At 42.0% G+C, this 25,467-nt stretch overlaps 1 protein-coding gene across 5 annotated transcripts in view; it reads left to right on the plus strand.

Annotated features, from left to right (window-relative positions):
- Positions 1-25,467, plus strand: part of rnf19a (ring finger protein 19A, RBR E3 ubiquitin protein ligase) — an 87,853-nt gene that overhangs the window by 20,519 nt on the left and 41,867 nt on the right. For 4 of the 5 annotated variants that reach the window (XM_072467106.1, XM_072467103.1, XM_072467104.1 and 1 more), the window contains exon 2: positions 17,387-18,100. In XM_072467106.1, coding sequence (XP_072323207.1) covers positions 17,514-18,100 — 587 coding nt within the window. In that variant the 5' untranslated portion in view covers positions 17,387-17,513. Of the gene's footprint in view, positions 1-14,608; positions 14,629-17,386; positions 18,101-25,467 lie in introns of those variants that run through there. The other variant, XM_072467107.1, reaches the window with a different exon arrangement.

Raw genomic sequence — 25,467 nt, forward strand, 5'->3', positions numbered from 1 at the left:
GTTTCAGATTTATTTGGTTCCGAATTATTTTCTAAATATGCAGTTAGTATGAATCTAACGTTGATTCAATCTATTCAGTAAATTAATAAATAAAAGTTCAAATTATTTGGTGGACCCAGGCAACCCAAGTCGCCCTCAAACATTAAACGCTGAATTACAACCCTAAAGTATTTTTACGAACAATGAAACTGCAATTCAGCCCCAGCGATTATAATCTTGTCTTTGGGCATTACGTTTAGAGTCAGGCCCTGCAAATTGTTATGCAGGTGGTCTGCCCATGTTTTACTTTGGGAGTGTATGTTCATCAGCTGGAATGCTAAGCATACACTGAATTCCTGAGCACCCCCAAAGGATTTGGTAGCCTGTTGTAAAATAGTCTGTTTTGAAACCGTATGTTTTTTTTTCAAAACTGGTATCAAAACAAGTATAGGCATACATTATCCTGGATTGAAACAGTCATATCTGCCTTCCTCCCCAATTTTTCTCTTTTCTTTATCGGAGACACTAACTCCATGCTGACATATGGTGTCTCTGATGCCCACACATGCCTCTTCCTGAGGTCTCCAGCATCACCGATGCCAGTCTTCAGTTAATTCGATTCACTCCCTCCCATGTATATCAAGAAATGGCTGCAGACCCATGAAAATTAAAGTCAATGAGAATGGGGGAAGATTCTCCACTGGTTGGAGGCATACCTGGCACAAAGGAAGATGGTTGTTGGTCATTGCAGCAAGAGGTCCGCAGGGTAGTGTCCTCATAACCACTCCTCTTCAGCTGTTTCATTAATGACCTTCCCTCAATCATAAAGTCAGAGTGGGGATGTTTGCTGATGATTGCACAATACTCAGTGTCATTCAGGAATCCTCAGGTACTGTAATAGTCTGTGTCCATATACAGCAGGCAGGTTTGTGTTGATAACAATCTGTATTCGCACTCGCACCACACAAGTGCCAGGCAATGACCATCTTCAACAAGAAGGAATCTAACCATTTCCCCATGACATTCAATGGCATTACTACTGCCATCAGCATTCTGGGTGTGGCTACGTTTTTACCATTGACCAAAAACTCAACTGGACTGTCCATATAAATACTGTGGCTGCAACATAAGGTCAGAGGCTGGGAATTCTGTGGCGAGTAACTCTCATCCTGATTCTCAAAGCCTGTCCACAATCTACAACGCTCAAGTCTGGAATGTGATCCAATACTCTTCACTTGCCTGGATAAGTGTGGTTCCAACAGGACTCAAGAAGCTTGACCTTATCCATGACAAAGCAGCCTGCTTAATTGGCATCCGATCCACCACCTTAAACATTCGTTCCCTTCACAACCAATACACAGTGGCAGCAGTGTGTACCATATGCAAGATGCAGTGCAGCAACTCACTAAGGCGCCTTCAACAGCTCCTTCCAAACCCACAACCTCTAGAAGGGCAAGGGCAGTAGACGCATGTGAACACCAGCACCTGCAAGTTCCCCATTCAAACCATACAGCCTCCTTGCCCTATGTGGCATTCCTTCTCTCACTGGGTCAAATTCTGGGAATTCCGTTCCAAACAGCATTGTGGACGAACAGAGTTGTGGGTGAACCTATTACATGGACTGCAATGGTTCAAGAATGCAGCTCATTGCCACCTTCTGAAGGGCAGTTGGAGGAGGGCAGCAAATATTGGCCTTTGCCAGCAACCGGACCACCCTGTGAAAGAATTAAAAAGGAAACATTTTCATCGGGGGCTGTTAGATGAGAATTGATGGCTAATTGTATATTTTTCCTTGGCACTGGGCTCAGTTATAGAGTCCAACTGTTAATGTTTTTTTTGTTTATAAATTTAGAGTACCCAATTATTATTATTTTTCCAATTAAGGGACAATTTAGTGTGGCCATTCAACCTAACCTGCACATCTTGGGTTGTGGGGTGAAACCCACGCAGATACGGGGAGAATGTGCATACTCCACACGGACAGTGACCCCCCAACTGTTAATGTGATGGTGGTGATCCGAATTGAGCTCTGATTCTTGTGCTCTGCATGATTTATGTGCTTTAAATGCCTACAGTCATTTGACTACTGAAGAAGCTCCATGTTGGGTTGCTGGAAAGGATTTTCATAGAATCTGTATAATGTAGGAGGAGGCCATTCAGCCCATCAAGCCAGCACCGGCACCATGGCCCACTACCCCGTCCTATCCCAATACCCCCTTAACCTAACCTACACATGTTTGGAAACGAAGGGGCAATTTAGCATGGCCAATTCATCAACCCTGCACATCTTTAGACTGTGGGAGGAAACGGGAGCATCTGGAGGAAACCCACACAGTCACAGGGAGAATGGGCAAACTCCACGCAGACAGTCACCCAAGGCCAGAATTGAACCCGGGCCCCTGGTGCTGTGAGGCATCAGTGCCAATCTGTGCCACCTGGTGGAAAAGAATTATTAGCATAGACATAATTTGGATCTCACCATGTGAATAGATATGACCATGCTTTTGGGAGAAAATATTGAATGCAGCGTTAGTTGTCCCAAAGAGTGGGGGAGGTTACTTGTAATAACTGGAGACCTGTGAATAGGTCAGTTCTGCATCTGCACTGGAGGATTGTGATCAATGCAGAACACCTCATGAATTAGATAAAAGTACAGTTAGCTGGTGAAGCATATTTGATTTCCAGTAATACCCAGTGGAGTGAACAGGGAAGTTGTAAAAATATACATTGTGAACTGCTGATTCATCAGTTGAGGTCATATATGGGTGTCTCATGGGGTGAGGGGGCGGGGGGGGGGGGGAGCACTATTTCGTGTTATTTTGTTAGTTCACTATTTTATTTAAACAATGTTATCTATCAGTTATCATGTTACCGTTTTTGTTGATTTGTAAGGGGGAAAAATTGTGTTTGAAAACTTTAATAAAATATATTTTATAAAAAAAAAATATGGGTCTCTCAATTGAGGGATGTTACAATGGAGCCTTTGTTCTTCACTGCCTAGTTGTCTGCCAGTTCGTTTTTTTTATAACCTGACTGAAGTATGGGTTCAGTTTTGCTATAGGTGGCTCGGTGGTTATCACTGTTGCTTCACAGCGCCAGGGACCTGGGTTCGATTCTCGGCTTGGGTGGCTGTCTGTGTGGAATCTACGTGTTCTCCCCGTGTCTGCGTGGGTTTCCCCCGGGTGCTCTGATTCCCTTCCACAAGTCCCAAAAGACGTGCTTGTTAGGCGAATTAGACCTTCTGAATTTTCCCTCCATGTACCTGAACAGGCGCAATAATGTGACGACGAGGGAATTTTCACAGCAACTTCATTGCAATGTTAATGTAAGCTACTTGTGACATTTAAAAGATCATTATTATTATTAAGTAGTGGTGTAAATCCCATTTCATAATGCATTATAAGTAATCAGTATGGCAACCTCCTCTGAGGTCGGTGCTGGTTATAATATAGTATGGGGATTACAGAGAACCGTTTCTGCATCTTGTGTCTGGTAATGCAGCTTGAATCATAGGAACTCTATAATGTAGAAAGGAACTCTATAGTGTAGAAGGAGGTCAATCGGCCCATTGCGACTGCACCGGCACTCTGAAAGAGCACCCGACCTAGGCCCTTTCCCCTGCCCTATCCCTATAACCCCACCTAACCTGTATATCCCTGGACACTTAAGGGGCAATTTTATCATGGCCAATCCATCTAACCTGCACACCTTGACTGTAGGAGGAACCTGGAGCACCCACATATTCATACCTCAAGTAAGAGAACAGCAGTTCTGTTTAAACTTTGCACACACTGCATTGCGTAGTGCAAAACAGAAAATTATTTTAACTGTTTAAAAAGCTGTATGAAAATTTCAGAATAAAAACTGCAATCACCAAATGAAAAATGCAATCACCAAATTATTTCAGTCAGTCAAAACATACCGTTCATGGTTACTCTGAACTTAGACAACCTAACTGAGCAACTGAATTTGACAAACTAAGATTTGTTTGAAAGACGTGTCTAAAAATGGATTCACAGACATATTCATTATATGTTCCACACAGACTACACAGCAGCATTCCTGAATCATGTAATTTATTACCGGAGTTTGGATCATAGCGAAACAATAGAGCATGCACTTACAAGAATTCATAGAATTAAACCATGAAGTGCTCAGAAATCTTATTCTATGCCAGTTTCATTGTTTTGCAGAACTGTTGTGAAACTTAAAAATGAAACTCGAGTTATGCTCCAATGCAAGTCGTGGCCATTTTATTCACACATTAAGTTTAATACACACTAATATGATGCAGTTTAACACATTAGAGTCCAAAAGTAAAGTTTATTAACTAATCATTAAATCCTGATTTATCTAATCTTCTTTATAACGATATGCAAATAGGAATAGCTGAAGTAGAGTGGACAGAGGGCCTCATGTGGAACATAAACATCAGCACTACGGTCAAATGTCTTCTTTCTGTATTGTAAATTCTACTTGATTTAGTCCAACATTATTGTGCTATCGTGTATTATAGACTTTGGCCCTTCATGTACATTTTTTTACATGAGAGAAATGTATTTCAAATTAACACTCATCCGTGCAGTGTGTCCAAGTTACTCAAGGCACACTTTTAGTGATTTTTCCAAATGGAGGCAGACCTGCAAAACTTAGAATATCAGTTTTATTGTCAAACAGCCAACACACTTTTGGAGCACCTTTAACCATTGCCAGCCATGCCTTCAGCTGCCCGGTCTTAAATTCTAGAATTTTCTACTTAAATCCCTCTACATCTCAACGGTGATAAAAGGTTTGGTTGAAGGTGTGGGTTTTAAGGAAGGCCTTAAAGAAGAGAAAGGAGGTTGGAAGTCAGGTGGGTTTAGGGGAACACAAGGAATGGCTCTCTACATTTTTCAGAGATGAAGATTTCATTGATACCATCTATATTTCCTCCACAGCAACCTGGAAGGTGGTCCCATGAAGCTCCACACGCGCAGCAGTGTTTTTAAAACAAAGAGTCACACATTTAAACCAAATCACTCATTCACTCCCCTAAAATGGTAGAGGGTACATTGCTGACAACAATAAGCAACCAATTGTCTCTAGGAAGCAGCCTTTCTTTAAAAAGGGTGAAAGAGACATGATTATCAACGTAAATGGATAAGGATTCCAGTAGTTGTTCTGGGTACTGAGCCGTTAAGGATCAGACTGTATCAAAGACACTTTTAACCCAAGGAAAGGGAAGTAAAGGCACAGCTGATCTCTTGACTCAAAATTAAGTTTATGTTAATGATTCTGTTCCACCGGGTGACACGGTAGAACAGTACTGCTATCTCAGTGCCAGGGACCCGGGTTCAATTCCAGCCTCGAGTAACTGGAGTTTGCACTTTCTCCCCATGTCTGCGCAAGAGATATTGTTAGGAGAGGTCGCCAAAAGCTTGGTCAACGATGTAGGTTTTAAGAGATGTAGAGTGGGTTAAGTAGAAAATTCTAAAATTTAAGGCCGGTGCAGCTGAAGGCGTGGTTGGCAATGGTTAAAGATGCTCCAGAAGTGTGTTGGTTGTTTGACAATAAAACTGATATTTTCCAGGTCTGTCTCCATTTGCAAAATCACTAAAAGTGTGTCATGAGTAACTTGGGGACACTGCACTGATGAGAATTTATTCAAATTTGAAAAGAAATATATAGATGAAGAGCCAAACTTTATCAGACACGACAGCTGAGTTAGGTTGCCTAAGTTCAGTTACCCTGAATTTATTTCATTCTGAAATTTTCAGACCGCTTGTTAACCAGTTAAAATAATTTTCTGCTTTGTGCTGTGTAATGCAGTGTGCAATGTTTAAACAGAACTGCCATTCTCTTACCTGAGGTATGAACATGTGGGGCCAGATATAAATAAACTCTTCCATAAATCTAAGATTGATTAGCTGCATAATTTCTACTGGTCAATATGAATAAAGGTGGAAAAATATATGTAACCTTTTAAATATTTATCTCCTTCCTCTTTAAACTTCTACAGCATCCAGCATCTACAATGCAGCACATCGAAAACATTGCAAACTCTGAAATAAATAGGAAATTCAGAATAAAATGAATCAAGCAGCTTCTTTAAAAGAGTGTAGTATACTGAGTGTAGTAGTGAAGTTTGTCAGTAAAATGATGCCTTGGTATTCGAGCAACTGGGTATTTATTTAAATTCTATATGTGAGAAATTTGAATGAGTTCCTCCCATGGCAAGAAATTCATCTGTTTTAAAAGGAAGATAATTTCCTTTTGAGTGAATTACTGGTAATCTAATCAGGGGGTTACATGAGGCCATAACACCAAAGTAGGTTTGCTGACCTCATGGTATTGGATTACAACTTTAAGTACCTCTAAAGGTATTTTGGCTGAGTTTAAATTTCAAATTTATTATCTGTTTGCATTTTGAAACTAGCGCTATTTAACAGGGTGACGTTTATTTCTGGTTGGGTTTCGGTAATATTTGTATTCAGAATATCTTGCTCGTGTCTCTTGATTAAAAGTTATGACTCAGTGTGATTCTGTGCTACCATCCTTGCCTTTGAGTCAGGCTCAATTTTCATTTTATGACGCGAGACACTGCAGTATTGATGGAGGTGGGCAACGTCAAACTGAGAAATTGTTCATGTGGGGCTTTTAGTTTGAAGAGCAGGGAGTTCTTGATTTCTGGCGAATGTTCCTCTGCAAACACTACCAGCCCAGATTAATTGGCCATTCTTGCTGTGAGGAAGCTGGCTGTCTTCTTTGCCTACAAAACAACAATGACTGCACTTTACAAGTAACATAATTTTAGCTTGTTAACCATTTTTACCTGATTACGGTGAAGAGCCATGGGACCTTTTTCTATGTTAAAGTTAAATGCAAATTGTTCTTACTGGCTGTGAAGTACTTGGGGGCAACCATTTATTTCATTACTAACATTAAAAGGTGTTTAAAGCAAATCTGTAGCTACAGTGCTGGAAATCAATGCCGAATTGACCATTTGCTTCTTTGCTTTAAGAGGGGACAATTGCCATGTATGTTTAAAAAGTTCTGAGGAGATGACCAGAACAACAGTTGGGCAGGGTTGTACAAATAGTTATATAAATAGGAGTTTGGTCCACAAATTAATGTAGCATAAAAAATTAAATAGGCCAGTTACAAGCACAAATTTGACTTAAAGGGTGCAATGCGGTCAGCATTACTGAGATCTAGGAAGAAGCTGGTCATGGCTAGGAACTTAAATTATGGGCTATAGGACCTCTAGATTACAGAGAGAAATTGGGAAATAAGGAGCAGTATAAGTAAGGGGTTTTAATAAGTACGATCTCAAATTGAGTTTAGAGTCATAGATGTTTACAGCATGGAAACAAGCCCTTCGGACCAGCTTTTTCATACCGCCCGGTTTCTGAGGTGGAAGATGAACATGATTATATTGAATTGGGAGCATGCTCAAAGGACTGAATGTCTTATTCCTGCTCATAATTTTATGTAATAGTGAAAACACTGATAAGAGATGCAAGATTTCGGTAAATCTGCAGACCACTTGACAGTAGCGATCTGGTGGCGGGATTGGGAGCAGTGTGTTTGCATAAGTGCCAAGAGAGCAGAGAACAAGGATTGGAAACCATTCCAATGTGGTTAAAGTGAGAGAAATTTCAATTTTTACATATACTTTCATAGACTATCTCAAGTAAGAAAAACAATTATTTCTAGAACAAAATGTTTCGGGCTCGACAAAGGAACAGGCAATACTAGATTTGGTAACCACCAGAATTATAAGAAAATTTGAAGATTTGGGAATGTTTGAACTTGTGATCAAGCTGTTGGTTATTTCTGCCCCCACCAAAGAGAGGCTGATGTCTTATCTAAAAGACAGCAGGGCAATTTAAGCACCACGATGCACCCAACATGATTCTGGGCATGCTGGTTAAATAGCGGGAAAGATCAGAATAGCGAGGTGGCCAGGCAACATAGAAGGCAGCAGCGCAATACAGGCAAGAGCCATGTGCAGGGACTGGCTGCCTGTCAGGCCAAAGAGGGGAGCGACGGCCCAAGGTGTGCAAGCGTTGTTGGTCTTTCAAGGAGATGATGGACAGCATGTGCCACAGGAGACTCCGTCTTAACAAAGAGACAGTGCAGCACCCCGTGGAGTGGAGGACACCCGCTACTGGTGGCTGTGAAGGTCTCTGCAGAGGTCTCTGCAGCCCTCAATCTTTATGCAACCGGTTCATTCCAGGGTTCGAGAGGGTACTTGTATGGCATTTCACAAGCAACAGCCCACAGGTGCATTTGTGAGAGCAAGGATGCCCTGTATACCTGGGTGGCAGACTATATCAATTGAGCTGGACCAAGCCCAGTGAGGTGCCCGGGCAGCAGGATTCTCTGCCGTCGCTGGGATACCCCAGGTCCAGGGGCTAATTGATGGCATGCATGTCGCCTTGTGCGCCTGGGGCATCAGGGAGTGCCCTTCATTAACAGGAGGGGGTTCTGTTCCTGGAATATTAAACTAGTGTGCGACCACCACCTCGGGATCGTGCATGTGTGTTCAAGCTTTCCATGGAACGTACATGACTGCTACAACATGGGACAGTGAGATCCCCAGCATCTTTGAGGGAGCACTCCCGATGATGGGTTGGCTTGGGGGGGATCAGGGGTACCTGCTAAGGTCCTGGCTGATGATACCAGTACGGAGGCCGGAGACTGCCCAATAATACAGTTGTGAATTTATTGTATCTGAATAATTTTCAAACCAAATCCATGAGGAGTATATCCTTGAGGGATCGGAAGAAAATAATACGGTGAAATAAGGAAATGTGGGGGAAAAAAGATGTCAAAGATAACTGAAAATCTATTAAGACACAAGACAGTGGTGAAATGGAATGTGGATTCATTAACAGGAAATGCAGACATGAGTGTAATGAAAAATAAAGACATAGTAAATTGTTAAACTATTGTGTAACTGGTTTCAGTTAAGGAGAGGACAAATTACCAAGAGTATAAAGGCACCTAAATTTAGTCTGAGGAATTTAGTGGATAAACCAAAAAAGGGAATAGTGAGACTTAAGATGCATAAATCTCTAAAACCTTAATGTTTGAACCGTATGCTGTTTTTAGAAAAGTGAGGAAATTGCTTCTAAAGCTCTAGGTTTGGGATTTGTGTTGTCAAATTGAAATAGGGAAATGTCACCCCAGTATTTAAGAAAGGGAGAAATAAAATGGGTGAATAAAAACATGTCAATTTAGCACTGGTTATGGGAAGTTACTGGAATTCGCATCAGTGACAGAGTGACTAAGTACTTGAACATGTATCAGCTGATCAGTGAGTCAGCATAGATTTTTGAATGGTAGTTTCTGTCTGACTGATCTAATTTAATACTTTTATAGAAGTTACAAACATGGTGGGTATGGAAGCATCTGAAATAAAAATGGAAACTGCTGGACTAACTCAGCAGCTCTGGCAGCGCACGTGGAGAGAGAAACAGTTAACGTTTTGAGCCCAATATGACTTTCAAAGAGCGGTAGAAATTTATGCTGTTCAAAAAGAGGGTGTGTGTCTTATGGAACAAAGGGAAAATGAGGGATGGGGGTAGAGGTTGAGGAGATGAAATGCCAAAGATGTCCTGGAACAAAAGGCAAAGTAAGTGGTAATGGTAGTTGTGCAAAAACAAAGCATTGGTCCAGAATAGGTGTTAATAGCAGAATACAGGCCAGCACTGTCTGAAAACACAAACATGAGAACAAGATTATAGACTGGTACTTGGGTGGGGGTGGTGAATTCAAAATTGAGGGCAGAATTCATATTCTGAAGTTGTTGAACTCTGTCCAGAAGGCATCGGAAGATGAGGTTCTGTTCCTCCAGTTTGCGTTAGGCTTCACTGGAGAGTTGCAGCAGACTGAGGACAGAAACGTGAGGATGAGAGCAAGATGGTGAATTTAAATGGCAAGTGACTCGAAGCACAGGGTCATGCTTGTGGGCAGAGAGGAGGTGTTCTGTAAAGCAGTTACCCAGTCTGCATTTTGTCTTCCAATGTAGAGGAGGCTGCGTTGTCAACAGTGAATATAGTAGGTTAAGAAGTACACGTAAATCGGTGTTTTACCTCTAAGGAGTTTTGGGGGCTTTGGACAGTGAGCAGAGAGGAGGTAAAATGGCAAATGTTACTATACCTGCAATTGCATGGGAAGGGGATGAGGCTTTGGGTGTGATCGAAGAATGGACCAGGGTGTTGTGGAGGGAACACTCCCTTCAGGATACTGACAAGAGAAGGGAAGATAAGTTTGGGAGTGATGTCATGCTCGAGTTGACTGAAATGGTGGAGGATGATCCTTTGAATACACAAACTGAAGTGAAGGAATTGGGTCAAACATGATTGAAGGTCCTGTCAACCACAGTGGGGTTATGTCCACTATTGTCCATATGAACTTGCAGAAGTAATTTGATAAAATACTGTAGAAGGGATCATCAACAAAAATAACTTGAGACTCTTAACTGATCCAGCCATGCAAGTAATGTAGGTAAAAGAGCTAGGTATTTTGTGACAAGTAACTTGTCTCCTGTCTCTCCAAAAGCACAAATCGGGCATTATTGAATACTCTCCACTTGCCTGGATAAGTGCAGCTGCAACAAAACTCCAGCTTGGTACAATCCAGGACAAAAATAGCTCGATTGACACCCCATCCACCAGATTAAACGTTCATTCCCTCGTTCACAGGTACGCCGTGCTGTGTACCATCTAGCTGCACTGCAGCGCTTACCAAGATTTAATTGACAGCATCTTCCAAACATGAGATCTCTGTCATCTAGAAGAACAAGGGAAACCATGGGAACACCACCGCTGGCAAACTTCCCTTCCAAATTGCACATGCACACCATTCACTTGGAAATAAATTGTTACTCCTTTGTTGTTGCTCGGCCAAAATCCTGGTACCCCCTATCTAACAGCACTGTGGGTGTACTTGCACCGCAGGAAGTACTGTCTTCTCATGGGGAGTTATGTTAAATAAATGGTTTTGTCAGTGATGCCCACGTCCCATTAATGAACAAAAATAAATTAAAATCTGCACAATTGGATGTTTTTAAAAAATTAAGTACCCAATTCATTTGTTCACCAATTAAGGGGCAATTTAGTGTGGCCAATCCACCACCCTGCACATCTTTGGGTGGTGGGTTGAGACCCACACAGACACGGAGAGAATGTGCAGACTCCACGCAGACGGTGACAATTGAAGCTTTTGCCTTTTGATGTGGATTGGTAATTGGTTGAGAGGTAGAAGACAGAACCAGGATAAAGGGAATGCTGTCCAATCTGCTCATGCACAATATGACATTTGGTGGTCCCTCTGTAACCTCTACTAGGAGTTTAACCACCTACCATTATTGAAGTTTTATAGCAAAGTTAGTAGATGACACTAAGGCACTGTAAATTGTGTAGATTGGTAGCAATGTATTACAAAGATACATGGACTAAATGAATGGGCAGAACTGCAGGAGACGGGTGAAGTGTTCGGTCATCTACTTTGGATTTAAGAAACACAAATCAGAATATTTTCTTGGTTAGACTTGAAGAACAAAGAGAAGTGTCCATGTACTCAAATCATGATATGAAAGCTAATTGACAGGGTTAGTGGATTGGGCCTTTATGTCACGGAAGTTAGAATACTAGAGTGAGAAAATGGTGCTTCAGTCATACAGAACCTTGATCACAACTCAACTGGGGTACCATTTTCAGTTTAGGGCAGCGCAGCTCAGGAAACAGATGAAAAGCAGGTAGATAGAATTGAGGTACATGTCAGTCATGATCTGATTGGAGAAGATCGAGGGGCAGAATACCCTGTTCCTGCTTTATGTTCCTAACAATTTTTTGAGTTTTTTTTTTGAATGGTGTTTTAAGCACGATATGATGATGGGCTGACTTACAAAAATAAAGCTAAATGTGTGTTCAAGTGCTAGCCAACCTATGTGACTACATATTCCTAAAACACATGATTCTACTTTTGTCATGTCATAGGAGTCTTGCAGCACAAAAAGAGGCCCTTCGGTCCATTGTGTCTGCGCCGGTCATCAAGCGCTTATCTATTCTAACCCCATTCTCCAGCACTTGGTTCATGCTAGGATTTAAATGGGTAATGGAAAATTGAGAGTGAGTTGGCTTCGACATGATTCAACTGTGTCAAATTTAAAGTTGGAGTATTCATCGATTGACTGCTAGAATGCTCCGAGCAACTATCTTGGGTAAATAGTGTTGCACATTAGGTATATTGGTTTCCCTAACACTCTGCACACGTTCCAAATTTGAGAATGAAATTGGGATACAGCTGCCGTTTAATACATTTTTATTGTGCCAAACCAGGTCACTGTAACAAAGGCATTAACCGCTATTCTATAAATTCAATAATGAGGCTCTTTGCTTTCTCTCTCCCCTGCAGTACTGTAATATGCTAATATTTTGATATTGGTGATTCTGAATAGCTGTTAACCAGCCACTGATTTTTTTATCATTTGGTGATAGCATTATTTCTATTTTGATTTAGTACAGTGAACCTTATTGAAGCTTTTGCACATTAATTCACTAAAACTCAAGTAGCGATCTGAAGTCTGTGACTGTTCAGCTTTTTGTGTGTGCGATACTAACACCATACCAGCAAACCTTGTGCGTGCGACACTAACTCCATACCAGGAAACTTGCTGATACCTTTGTAGATGCTTTATTTAAAAATGGTGTGAATTCAAAATGAATCTTGGCTTCTTATATCAATGAATCACATCCTTATGAATTTACTTCCCTGTAAAGCCAAAGACGTCATCACTTTCCAACAGACGTAATTGTGTAAATCAGGATAAAAGGAGCCAAAAGTTATCAAAGTGGCACAGGATGTGATTGTCTTTTTGTGATGCATGAAGTACAATAGTTTGTTTTTCTTGTTATTTTCGTTCTATTAATTCTTCATTATTATTCACTTTGATCCATTCCTAGATTTAAAATGTGGTTGGCAAGAGTTATTCATATTTTCAGTTTATAAAAAAAAAAAAAATTAAATGGAAAGGGTCACTGCATGATTACAAGGGGAGGTGTGGTAAGGACGAAACAACCCACAGGATTTTGGCAGCGTAATAGTCAAACAATATGGCATTGTGTTCTCCCCTGTCTATGACGTTTTCTTTTCTCTGGTATTGTTTTTAACTGCTTGGCTCAGATCAGGTAAGCATAGAACAAAGCAAGGGCTGTCGCAACAAGCTGGAAAACAGGCTTTGGTATGCTTGACCATGTCAGACTACAACGTGAAGGAGGGATGAGATTCCATGGTCACCGAGAATGTTGCTATGGTTTTGTTTTGGGTTGTTGCAGTGCTGTGGCAAGGGCAGAAGCCTTTTGGAAGAACTGTGGACTCTGATTTGAGAGCTGATAACATATTCAAGGATGGAAAGGGAGGTTGGAGATGGATGTAATTTGCAAGGGTCAAAGGTTTTTCTTTAATATGATGGCAGGTTTGAAAAGGAGGAGACAATACATGTGGAGGGGAAAGTTAGCACTGTTTCTTCACAGCCCCAGGGACCCGGGTTTGATTCCCGGCTTGGGTCACTGTCTATGCGAAGTCTGCATGTTCTCCCTGTGTCTGCGTGGGTTTCCTCCGGGTGCTCCGGTTTCCTACCAGAAGTCCCGAAAGACGTGCTGTTAGGTGAATTGGACATTCTGAATTCTCCCTCTGTGTACCCGAACAGGCGCCGGAATGTGGTGACGAGGGGATTTTCACAAGAATGGAAGTTGATCACCAGTTTAGTGGGGTGAAAGTCAAAGGTCTTTGGAACGGGAAGTCATGGGGAAGATGGGACAGAAGCCTCATAGTGATATGTTTATGGCTAGAGTGAGGGAGGTTTGAATGGGATGTGAAAGATAGTGAAGCAGCTGAACAGATGGTCGCCACGTTGGTGCCAACCCTCGTCCATGTCCACTTGCTATTCTGTGGTTATCATGTAGATCAAGAGGAATTCTCCTGATTATTTCTCAATATACTCTCTCATTCACAGAATTAATTAAGCACCCACAGTTGAACCATAACTTAGACATCACTACTAGCAGTTTTTTCCTTTTATGGCAATGCTACATGCACACAACTTAATCGTGGGGGGGTGGGAGAGAGAAACACTAACCCTGACGGGCTGGAAAGATTTAAATTTTATTGGATTGTGATACTCCCCCATCGTGCCCTCGCAGGTTATTGCTATACTGAACGACTGCAAAGCGAGCCAATATAAACAAAAGAATCCTTTTGTATTTAGTAATGAAAACAAATGAGTAATTGATGAGCAATCTTAATTTTCTTTCCACGGATTTTAACATGTCTGGTTTTTCGATGTTTGGGACCTGGTTCAGGGCTGTTCACTTTCAAATTTCTACAAAGCTGCTTTGTAAGTATGAATTCGAAATGTGACAATTTGCTTTCAGCAATTGGTTGGAAAACCCATACTTTTTTCTCTGGCATATGGGAATTTTTTTTTAATGGTTAGAATGCTCAGTATTTGTCTTGCATTAAGAATGACGTCAAACTATTTGGTTTAATCATCATTTGTTTGTTGCCAGTGCTAATTATAGCCTGGAATTGACATTCTACAGTGAAGTGACTGGTCTTGAAGAAAGCTTGCTGTCAAGTTCTACTGATCCAGATCTACTGGTTTGTATTTTAGCTTTCCTGATAGGGGAACATGGGCAAACAAATTCTCACAGACACCTTTTAATAGTTTATAGAGAGCAAACTAAAGACTTGGACGCTTACATGGGATTAACATAGAAACTGAAATATCATAAACATAAATTCATGGATTTTTTGATTCTTTTAAAATTGTAATGAAGAAATTTGTCATTCCACCAATATGAAGTTAAATGTTTAGGGCCAGAAACTGTTCACAAGTAATTGTGACTTTGTATGCTATTTAAAAACCCATTGACCTATCATTTAATGAGTTGTGTCTTTTCAAGAGGTTTGACAGAAAAATTAATAGCGTAGAAGTGGGAGTGTTCGTCAGTTCAAATGTATGCTTCCTACCTTAAAGGACTTCAACAGATTCCTTGCAGAAGTGTGGGGAATCGTTGACAGCAACTTCTGTGTTTAGTTATGCTTGTGCGTGTGGTGATGTACATCACTGAAAGTACACAAAAGGTTAATGTACATACACTACACCTAGCTAGACACTAGAGGGAGCACCAGAGACATGACAGACAGGCAGTCAACCAATAGGTCAGTAAGATAGGACACGACCAATGGGCAGTCACGATACACACACAGGTGACACTACCACAGGAGGGCATTATACCAACCCATATAAAAGGACACATCACACATGCTCAGTCTCTTTCCAGTGGAGACTCTCAGTGAGCACTGACAGTGTTGATTGAACATCACTCCCATCACGTGGATTGTAGCAGACTGGTTAGTAAGTCTGAGTAGCGGAAGCAGGATTAACAGTAGCGTCAAATCCAAGTAGGAGAATTGTTAATAGTTTAATAAATGTGTTAAAGCTATCGCCAAGTCTGAACCTTCCTTTGTCAGAGTGCACATCAAGGAAGCAGCTTATGCGACGACAAGAGCATAACAAAACAGTGCACACCAAAGGTTTTGTCAGTTTCGTGAGAGTAATAACTAAACACTGATGTTCAATCGTTCTAACTGCAAGGTCTAGGACACAATGTTTTTTAAAGTAGCCAATTAATTTTTTCTCCAATTAAGGGGCAATTTAGCATGGTTAATCCACCTATCCTGCACGTGTGGGTTTTGGGGGCGAAACCCACGCAAACACAGGGAGAATGTGCAAACTCCACATAGACAGTGACCCAGAGCCGGTATCAAGCTTGGGACCTCAGCGCCGTGAGGCAGCAATGCTAACCACTGCGCCACCTTGCTGCCCCAGGACACTATGTTTAATCTTGCATGAGGCTGTTCTGTGGTCTGAATGTGGATGACTTGCCTGCGGTTAGGTGTGGAGTGAGAAAAGAACAATGAATTATCAAGTTTGGCCCATCTAATAACTGGCATAAACTCTGTCACAGCCTCTCACCCAGCCCCGACTGCATATTGGTAACTGGCAGTACACAAATTTGTTCTTTTAAATTGAGATTTTCCGATGGTTTTCCTTTTGTTATTTCTAGAAGGAGTTTCTTGGCCTTGAAATAAATAGGGTGCTCTAGAATTCAGGCCCACTTTGAGAAAGCCCTCTAAATATGAACTGCACAAACACATTTTGTTAGTCTTTCTGTAAGTTTTGTCACTATTTTAGTTACTATTCAACAATATATTCTTGTGAATGCCAAAAATTACCATTGCAGGGTTCAAAATTAATGTTGTTCTGTTACTAAGAGAGATCCAGCAACGACCTACTCTGCTGGCCCAGTGGAAGGATGAATATGTTCCACAATGTGTGTGCTGTTGTTTTCTGCTTTCATGTGCAGGAAGTCTGTTGTGTTTGTTTAAGACATTTTCTGTTGAACAGTTACATTTATAGTTTCAGCAAACACTTTTGACAGTTACTGGCTCTGTGGTATTTTAAGCCCCGTATGATTTTGCTTTGCCTTCATTACAGTTACTGCTTCTGATATTTCAGTTCCTTGGCCGTTAACCTGGGGTATGTGCAAAGTTCCGGTCTCAATTCTAGTCCAGAATTCTTTTGTGTGGAGGGGTAATTATTGGATTGCTAGTTTAAGTTACCACGTCTGTCTTGTAAACTTCCATAGAACCCCTACAGTGCAGAAGGAGGCCATTCAGCCCATTGAGTCTGCACTGACACTCTGAAAGAGCACCCTACCTGGGTCCATTCCCCATAACCCCACTTAACCGTTGAACACCAAGGGGCAATGTTTAGCCAATCCTCCTAACCTGCACATCTTTGAGAGGAAACCCACACAGACATGGGAAGAACATGCAACCTCTGCATTGGTTTGTCCAGCTCTCTCTCTCTCTCTCTCTCTCTCTCTCTCTCTCTCTCTCTCTCTCTCTCTCTCTCTCTCTCTCTCTCTCTCTCTCTCTCTCTCTCTCTCTCTCGCAGCAAATTTGGGGCTCCCCAACACAAAGTGCTGTTCTTTACACATATCAGTAATTGCCATATTTTTATATCAGAAATACTTTTTTTTAATGAGGTTTGAGGTTCATTTTTAAAATAAGATATACTGGAATTGTCTGTCACAGCTAAAGTTCCTTTTGCTTAGGAAGATATTTATCATGATTTAAAAATGTGGTACTTTTACATATTTTGCTGTTTTCTAACCTTTATTGTTTGTTAGCTTCCTAATATATGTTGACAGTGTACATATTTTCATGAATGTTTTTTAAAAACTTATCAAAACAAAAGTTAGTGACTAGCAATGTCAGAAGCGATTAAATTTCCTATACAACAAGAGCATGATTGAAAGAGTTAACGGTTTCCTGTTTTCTTTTACAGGAACATTTTTTTTACCAATAAGCTGCCTTGTGATCACCCATTTGATGAAGAACATGGATTAGCACTTGGAGTATCACCATTTTGCAGCCAGTTTCCAGGACTGGAACCTTCGAGGAGTGCAAGAGAAATGAGTTTGCATCGCAATCAACAAATGGGATCAGATCGCGATCTGCAGTCCTCTGCATCTTCAGTTAGTTTACCTTCTGTTAAAAAGGCACCAAAGAAACGTCGCCTTTCACTCGGGTCTCTGTTTCGAAGGAAAAAAGAGTCAAAGCGAAAGTCCAGGGACTTAAATGGCGGAGTTGATGGAATTGCAAGTATTGAAAGCATTCATTCAGAACTATGTAATGATAAGAACTCCATATTGTCAGCCTGTGGCTCTTCTGAAAGTGCGACTGCATCCACTGACAAACAAAATGGAGACTTTCTTGAATGCCCTCTGTGCCTTCTGCGTCTCTGTAGGGACAAGTTCCCCGAAATTATGACTTGCCCCCACAGGTCATGTGCAGACTGCTTGCGGCAGTACTTGCGGATAGAGATCTCTGAAAGTAGGGTCAATATCAGCTGTCCAGAATGTACAGAGCGATTCAATCCCCACGATATCCAATTAATTTTAAATGATGATGTGCTTATGGAGAAATATGAAGAATTTATGCTTCGCCGATGGCTGGTGGCAGATCCAGACTGCAGATGGTGCCCTACTCCAGATTGTGGGTAAGACCACATTGCATGTAATGGTTTCCATGGAAGTGAAGGGGGAGGCGAAGAGGAAACACATGGGCTCTTCATTTACTTCTTAGTGTTTCAAAATATTGCTGCTATTGGGTTATTAAATGCATTCTGTCAACAGACTATTTATTGGAGTTGCGTGCCAATACAGATTACCTACCTTAATGTCCTGCTAATGCTTTTGTTATGTTAAACATTTTCATTAGGTTGGTTGAATTTTTCACAGCAGAAGGAGCAACTTGTGGTATATCAGTTGCAAAGTTATGTAACACCACAAGCACCAGGTTTTGGTACCTGAAAGTCTCTGATCAAATGCACCCCATTCATATGGCAACTTTTTTGGGCAGCACGGTAGCACAAGTGGATAGCACCGTGGCTTCACAGTGCCAGGGTCCCAGGTTCGATTCCCCGCTGGGTCACTATCTGCGGAGTCTGCACGTTCTCTCCGTGTCTGCGTGGGTTTCCTCCGGGTGCTCCGGTTTCCTCCCACGTGCAGGTTAGGTGGATTGGCCATGATAAATTGCCCTTAGTGACCAAAAAGGTTAGGAGGGGTTATTGGGTTACGGGGATAGAGGGGCAGTGAGGGCTTAAGTGGGTCGGTGCAGACTCGATGGTCCGAATGGCCTCCTTCTGCACTGTATGTTCTATGTTTCTGAAGATCATAAAACATAGGAGTTGAATTAGTCCACTCGGCCCATCGAGTCTGCTCCGCCATTCAATCATGGCTGATATTTTTCTCATCCCCATTTTCCTGCCTTCTCCCCATAACCGTTGATCCCCTTATTAATCAAGAACCTATCTAGCTCTTGTCTTTAAAGACACACTGATTTGGCCTCCACGGCCTTCTGTGGCAAACAGTTCCACAGATTTACCACCCTCTAGCTGAAGAAATTTCTCGTCTCTTGTTTTAAAGGATCATCCCTTCATTCTGAGGTTGTGCCCTCTGGTTCTAGTTTTTCCTACTATTGGAAACATTCTCTCCACGTCCACTCTATCCAGGGCTCACAATATCCTGAACCCTTTATATTTAATTGAACTACAAAAATTATCTTGGTTCACTTGAATTTATGATTTCAGTCTGAACAATTTTGCACCACCAGCTTTGTTTATTTGTTGATTTATGTTACAGTTAAAACATTTGCATTTGATATGCAGCTTAGAACTATTTGTATAATTTAAAAACCAGCATTAGTAACTTTAGCCATTGGCAAAACACTTTGGGCCAGTATGTGAATATCAAACTTGAAGTTTACTGGTTAAGTTGCCCATATGGTAGCTATCGTTGCCTCTGTATTTTCTTTCCACTCTGATGCACAGTGCTCCCTGGTATGCTCAGTAATGATGAGTAGTTTGGTGAATCAGCTGATTGCAGTTTAAGGAAGGTTGCTTCTTTGGCCTGTCAATCAGTGGATCCCTGGGCTCCTGGTTAAGGAATGTCGACATATGGTTCCCACTTGAGGTTGAGAAAGATTAACTCCTGATTGCAGTTCAGCAATGCCTTTTGGAAATGTTTGTTTTTGGCATTAGGTGAGGTTAGAATTGGGCTCCACGCTCGAGCCCTTCCCGTTAAATATTTTGCAGACACAAAGCGTATTCTGTTAGGTATACCAAAGATGTCTAGTGCCTGTGAAATCTTGCCCTAGCAAGAGGTTGATATGTTTAGTGATGGAAGAAAATTGGCAGTGAAAAAGCACACACATTGACAGAACTATTTGCACAACTTGTTCAAAACTGCAGGATATATATCTTACTGTCAAATGTGAAAATGGCAACTTCCTTTTCCAAAAAAAGTGACAATTTAAGATGTGCATTTCTTCCAGTCTTGATGGAAAAAGTGTGTGGTTTGATTTTAAGACGAGGAGAAAAGCTCCCCCCCCCCCCCCCCCCCCAAATAATTAAAAAAATAAATAAAAGTACCCAACTCATTTTTTCCAATTAAGGGGCAATTTAGCATGGCCAATCCACCTACCCTACACATCTTTGGGTTGTGAGGGTGAAACCCACGCAAACCCCCTCTAATAATTTAAGAACCCTTCAGTAGCCAATAAAGTGGCAATTCTACTGCTTTGCGAGCGTGCAGGATCAGATATTGGAAAGAAATATTTTGTTTCCTGCTCCTGACACTTTCAGCTCCTCATTACTTTGAAAAATGCAACATTATACAAATATGAAGATAGCAATCCTGATTGTTACAATTGTGCATTAAGATCTGAAGTCAATAACATTTCAGTTAGCTATCCTACTTTACAAAATGACTTTTGTAAGTTGAAAACTTACAAACACAAAAGCGAGAACACTACAAACAAATGAGTATATTTTTGAGTTAACATAGAAAAGAGGGTGGTAACATCTCAAGTACTTAACCAAACACATTTTAAAGTAAAACACAATTTAAGTGATTAGTTTTAGATAAAGTCTTGTACATGGTAACATGACCCTCCAGCTTTGTGTATGCAGTTTAGTTGTGACTACTGAATTTTAATAGCATTCTTGATCCATAGCCAAGATCTCTGTCTCCATGAGAAGTCTGAGGATCTTGTACAGTGAAGGTTCTTTCATTTGTAGAAACTGAGGATAGTGTAATTGGTGTGAGTGGTTGGGGTAGTTTTAGGGAGGGAATGGCTACAGTTTGGGTCGAGGTCGTTGAAGCTGAGGCTGCCAAGAGTGGTCCTGAAAGACACGCTTGTTAGGTGAATTGGACATTCTGAATTCTCCCTCGAGTGTACCTGAACAGGCGCCGGAGTGTGGTGATAGGGAATTTTCACAATAACTTCATTGCAGTGTTAATCTAAGCCTACTTGTGACATTAATAAAGATCATTATTATTAAGAAAATCAGTGGTGTGCAACAGGCCAGAATTAGAGGAGCACAGAGATCTGAGGATTGTAGGGCTGCGACAGAGGGATGGAGGGATTTAGGCCATGGTGGGATTTGGGAGGAACAAAAATGGCAAGAGTTTTAAAATTGATGTGGAGAGTTTCAGGAACAAGACTGGAGAATAATCAAATTGTCATTTGATCACACCAGGTGGTGAGTGGTTTGAATCTGAATGCAGTGCCTGAGATTGTGACAGAGAGAGGTTCAATTATGGCTTTAAAATGGAAATTGTATAATTATCTGAAGAGAATCCTTTGGAGGGCCATAAGGGGTGAGACTAGCTGAGTTGCTCTTGCAGAGAACTAGCACACAAACATAATGGACCAAATGGCAGCCTCCTGTGTTGTAACCATTTAAGATTCCGTGAAAATCGTTTAGAAGAATGAGAGATGTATAAAATTCTGACGGGGCTAGACAGACTGGAAGCAGGAATGATGTTTCCCTAGCGGGGTAAAGGGTCGATCATTCAGGACGGAGTTGGGGAGAAATTTCTCCACTCGCAGGGTGATGAAGCTGTGGAGGCCAAGTCACTGAATGTATTTAAGAAATAAATAGATTTATACACATTAAAAGGCATCAGGGGTGTGGGGAGAGCATTGGGAGTATGGTATGGAGATAAAGATCAGGCCTGATCACATCAAAAATAGGAGTAGGCCATTCAGCCTATCGAGCTTGCTCCACTAATGTTTCTGTTATTATACACCAATTAAACTATATTCAGTTTATTAATCATTGTTGATTTGTTATTACACAGTAGCTAATATATAACATTTTACAGGAATATTCCAGATTATACTTTCAAATAAACCAGACTATAATAATAAGAAAAGTATCCCACCATATATTGCATATTTCAAAGTGGATTTGCTTATGAACATGTTTCAGATGCATCTAAAGTAAGGATTAGCAGCAAATTATTTCTTTGTTTAAAAACAAATTGTGTCATGAAGGGCGACCCAGTGATGGTGGTTAGTTAGCACTGCTGCTTCACGGCACCGAGGACCAGGGTTTGATCCTGGCCCCGGGTCACTGTCCGTGTGGGGTTTGCACATTCTCCCCGTGTTTGCGTGGGTCTCATTCCCACGACCCAAATGATGTGCAGGTTAGGTGGATTGGCCGCACTAAATTGGCCTTTAATGGAAAAGAAAAATGAATTGGGCACTGTAAATTTATATTAAAAAAATATTGCCTTGAAAATAAGATCATGATAGGTAGGAGCATGAGTAGACCATTCGGACCCTTGAACCTACCCCCAACACGCATGTACACACTGACCACTAAATCTGCCTGACTCTGCCTTGAATATATTAAATGACCCAGCTTCCACTACACTCTGGGGAAGAGAATTCCAGAGACTTGAAGAGAGAAAAACCTCCTCGTCCCTGTCTTAAACGGGAGACATATCTATCTAAAATGGGAGAGAGACACCCACACACCTACCCACACACCCACCTCACATACACATGCACGCACCCTGCACAGCACGCACCCCACACACACTCATGCTCCCCCCCCCCCCCCACACATACACAAGGGAAAGCATCCTTCCTCCTCTCAGCATCTACCCTGTCAAGTTCCTCACAATCAGTTCAATAAGATCACCTCTCATTCTTCTAAACTCCAGTGAGTATAAACCTAACTTTCTCAATCTTTCCTCATAAGACAACTCCTTCACCCCAGGAATCTGCTGGGTGAACCTTCTATGAACTCTTTCCAGTGCAATTATATTCCACCTTGAGGAGACCAAAACTGCACATAGTACTCGAGATGCAATCTCACTGGCGGTTCCGTACAGTGATAGCAACATTTCACAACTTTTGTATGACATTCTCCTTGCAATAAAGGCCTGTATTCCGTTTATCTTACCAATTACTTGCTGTACTGGTTGCTAGCTGTTTGGGATTCATGTCTCAGGACACCTCTGGATCATTAATTTTTGAAAATAAAATGCATCAAAAGTTATTGATTTCCTTGTAAAAGCCTTAATTTTGCAGAAATAGTTTTAGAATTGATACAAAGAACAGAATAAAAAAAACTAATGGTGAATTCACCAGAAAAAAGAGCAGAAGATTTACCTTCAAAGACCAAAACAGTATCTGGTACAAATGATCATTTTGAAGATAACTATAAAACAAAATAATATTATCTTGTATTTATTTGCAAAGTCTCTAGCACAGGAAATATTTTGAGTTCCTCAGTCCAACAATAGCAATGTACTTCAAGGAACTTTGATATAGTCATAATATTGTGCTGAAGAACTGTAGGCATTTGTGGACCCATACTAAATATAATTATGCACTCTTGTATTGAAACAGTTGAGCACGTTTGATGTCAAAATTAAGAAATGTTAAGCATTTGGTGCTCATCCTCTCTAAATTATGTTTCATCTTCTGGGAGACAACTTGTTGAACTTAACCCTGTTCATACAGGTATTCATTCAGTATAGCAGTGAGCTAGTTACCCTCTTAATCCCGCTATCACAAAAATAAAGTAAGAACTTTCAGTAATTTTCCTCCTGAGAAAAAGTGACCTTTTTGCTGCTGAATTGCATTGTTACTTATAGGATTTAAAAAAAAAAAAAAAAAATTCAGAGTACCCAATTATTTTTTTGTCACTTAAGGGGCAACTTAGCGTGGCCAATCCACCTAACCTGCACATCTTTGGGTTGTGGGGGTGAAACCCATGCAGACAGAGGGAGAATGAGCAAACTCCACATGGATAGTGACCCAGGTCTGGGATCAAACCCGGGTCCTCGCCACCGTGAGGCAGCAGTGCTAACCACTGTGCCACCGTGCCGCCCCCGTTACTTCATAGGATATATCCACCTTTGATATCAGAAAGCCTTAGCATATTTGTGGTGAGAAAGGATGACTTGTAATTAACCAAATTACATAGCCCTGTTCAAAGATTAATAATTCACTGGTCTGATTTCATAATAAAACAATATTACTGAACTTGTCTGCCGACTCCTAACCACTAGGCCATTTCTTGGATCTTCGGCTAACCTACTTTTTCAGTTTAAAAAAAATAAATAAATATATTTATTAAAGTTTTTTAACCCAATTTTTCTCCCTTACAAACAATAACCCCCCCCCCCCCCCCCCCCCCCCCCCGCCCCCGTAACCAAAAAAACCGAGAAATCGGGCAGAGCAAGATATATACATGGCAAAATGATATATTTACACAGCTTTGTACACTGGCCCTCACCCGTACGTGCCAGTTTCCCCAACCCTTCATGTTATCTCTTGCTCATCCACCCTCCCAGGCAGACCCCCCCCCCAAGGTTGCTGCTGCTGCTGACCGACCTTCCTCTAACGCTCCGCGAGATAGTCTAAGAACGGTTGCCACCGCCTGTAAAACCCCTGCGCAGACCCTCTCAAGGCGAACTTAATCCTCTCCAACTTTATGAACCCAGCCATATCATTTATCCAGGCCTCCAGGCTGGGGGGGCTTCGCCTCCTTCCACATTAGCAAGATCCTTCGCCGGGCTACTAGGGACGCAAAGGCCAGAATGCCGGCCTCTTTCGCCTCCTGCACTCCTGGTTCGTCCACTACTCCAAATATTGCTAGCCCCCAGCTTGGCTTGACCCGGACTTTCACCACCTGAGATATTGCTCCCGCCACTCCTCTCCAGAACCCCTCCAGTGCCGGGCATGACCAAAACATATGGACATGGTTCGCCGGGCTCCCTGAGCACCTTCCACATCTGTCCTCTACCCCAAAGAACCTACTCAACCTCTTTCCCCCGTCAAGTGCGCTCTGTGGACCACCTTAAATTGTATCAGGCTGAGCCTGGCACACGAGGAGGAGGAATTAACCCTACCTAGGGCAACAGCCCACAGACCTTCCTCGATCTCCTCCCCCAGCTCCTCCTCCCATTTACCCTTCAACTCTTCTACCAGCGCTTCCCCCTCTTCTTTCAACTCCTGGTGTATTTCCGACACCTTGCCCTCCCCGACCCATGCACCCGAGATCACCCTATCTTGAACTTCTTGTGCCGGGAGCAACGGGAATTCCCTCACCTGTCACCTCACAAAAGCCCTCACCTGTACATATCTAAAGGCATTTCCCGGGGGTAACTCGAACTTCTCCTCCAGTGCCCCTACGCTCGCAAACGTCCCGTCGATGAACAGGTCCCCCATTCTTCCAATCCCCGCCCGATGCCAGATCTGGAACCCCCCGTCCATCTTCCCCGGGACAAACCGCTGGTTACCCCTGATCGGGGACCACACCGGTGCTCCCATTGCACCCCGGTGCCGTCTCCACTGGCCCCAGATCCTTAGCGTTGCCGCCACCACCGGGCTCGTGGTATACTTTGTCGGCGAGAGCGGCAGTGGTGCCGTCACCAACGCCCCCAGGCTCGTTCCTTTACAGGACGCCATCTCCATCCTCTTCCATGCCGCCCCCTCTCCCTCCATAACCCACTTGCGGATCATCGCCACATTTGCTGCCCAGTAGTAGCTCCCCAGGTTTGG

This window comes from Scyliorhinus torazame, chromosome 11 (genome assembly GCF_047496885.1).
Source record: "Scyliorhinus torazame isolate Kashiwa2021f chromosome 11, sScyTor2.1, whole genome shotgun sequence".
NCBI lineage: Eukaryota > Metazoa > Chordata > Chondrichthyes > Carcharhiniformes > Scyliorhinidae > Scyliorhinus > Scyliorhinus torazame.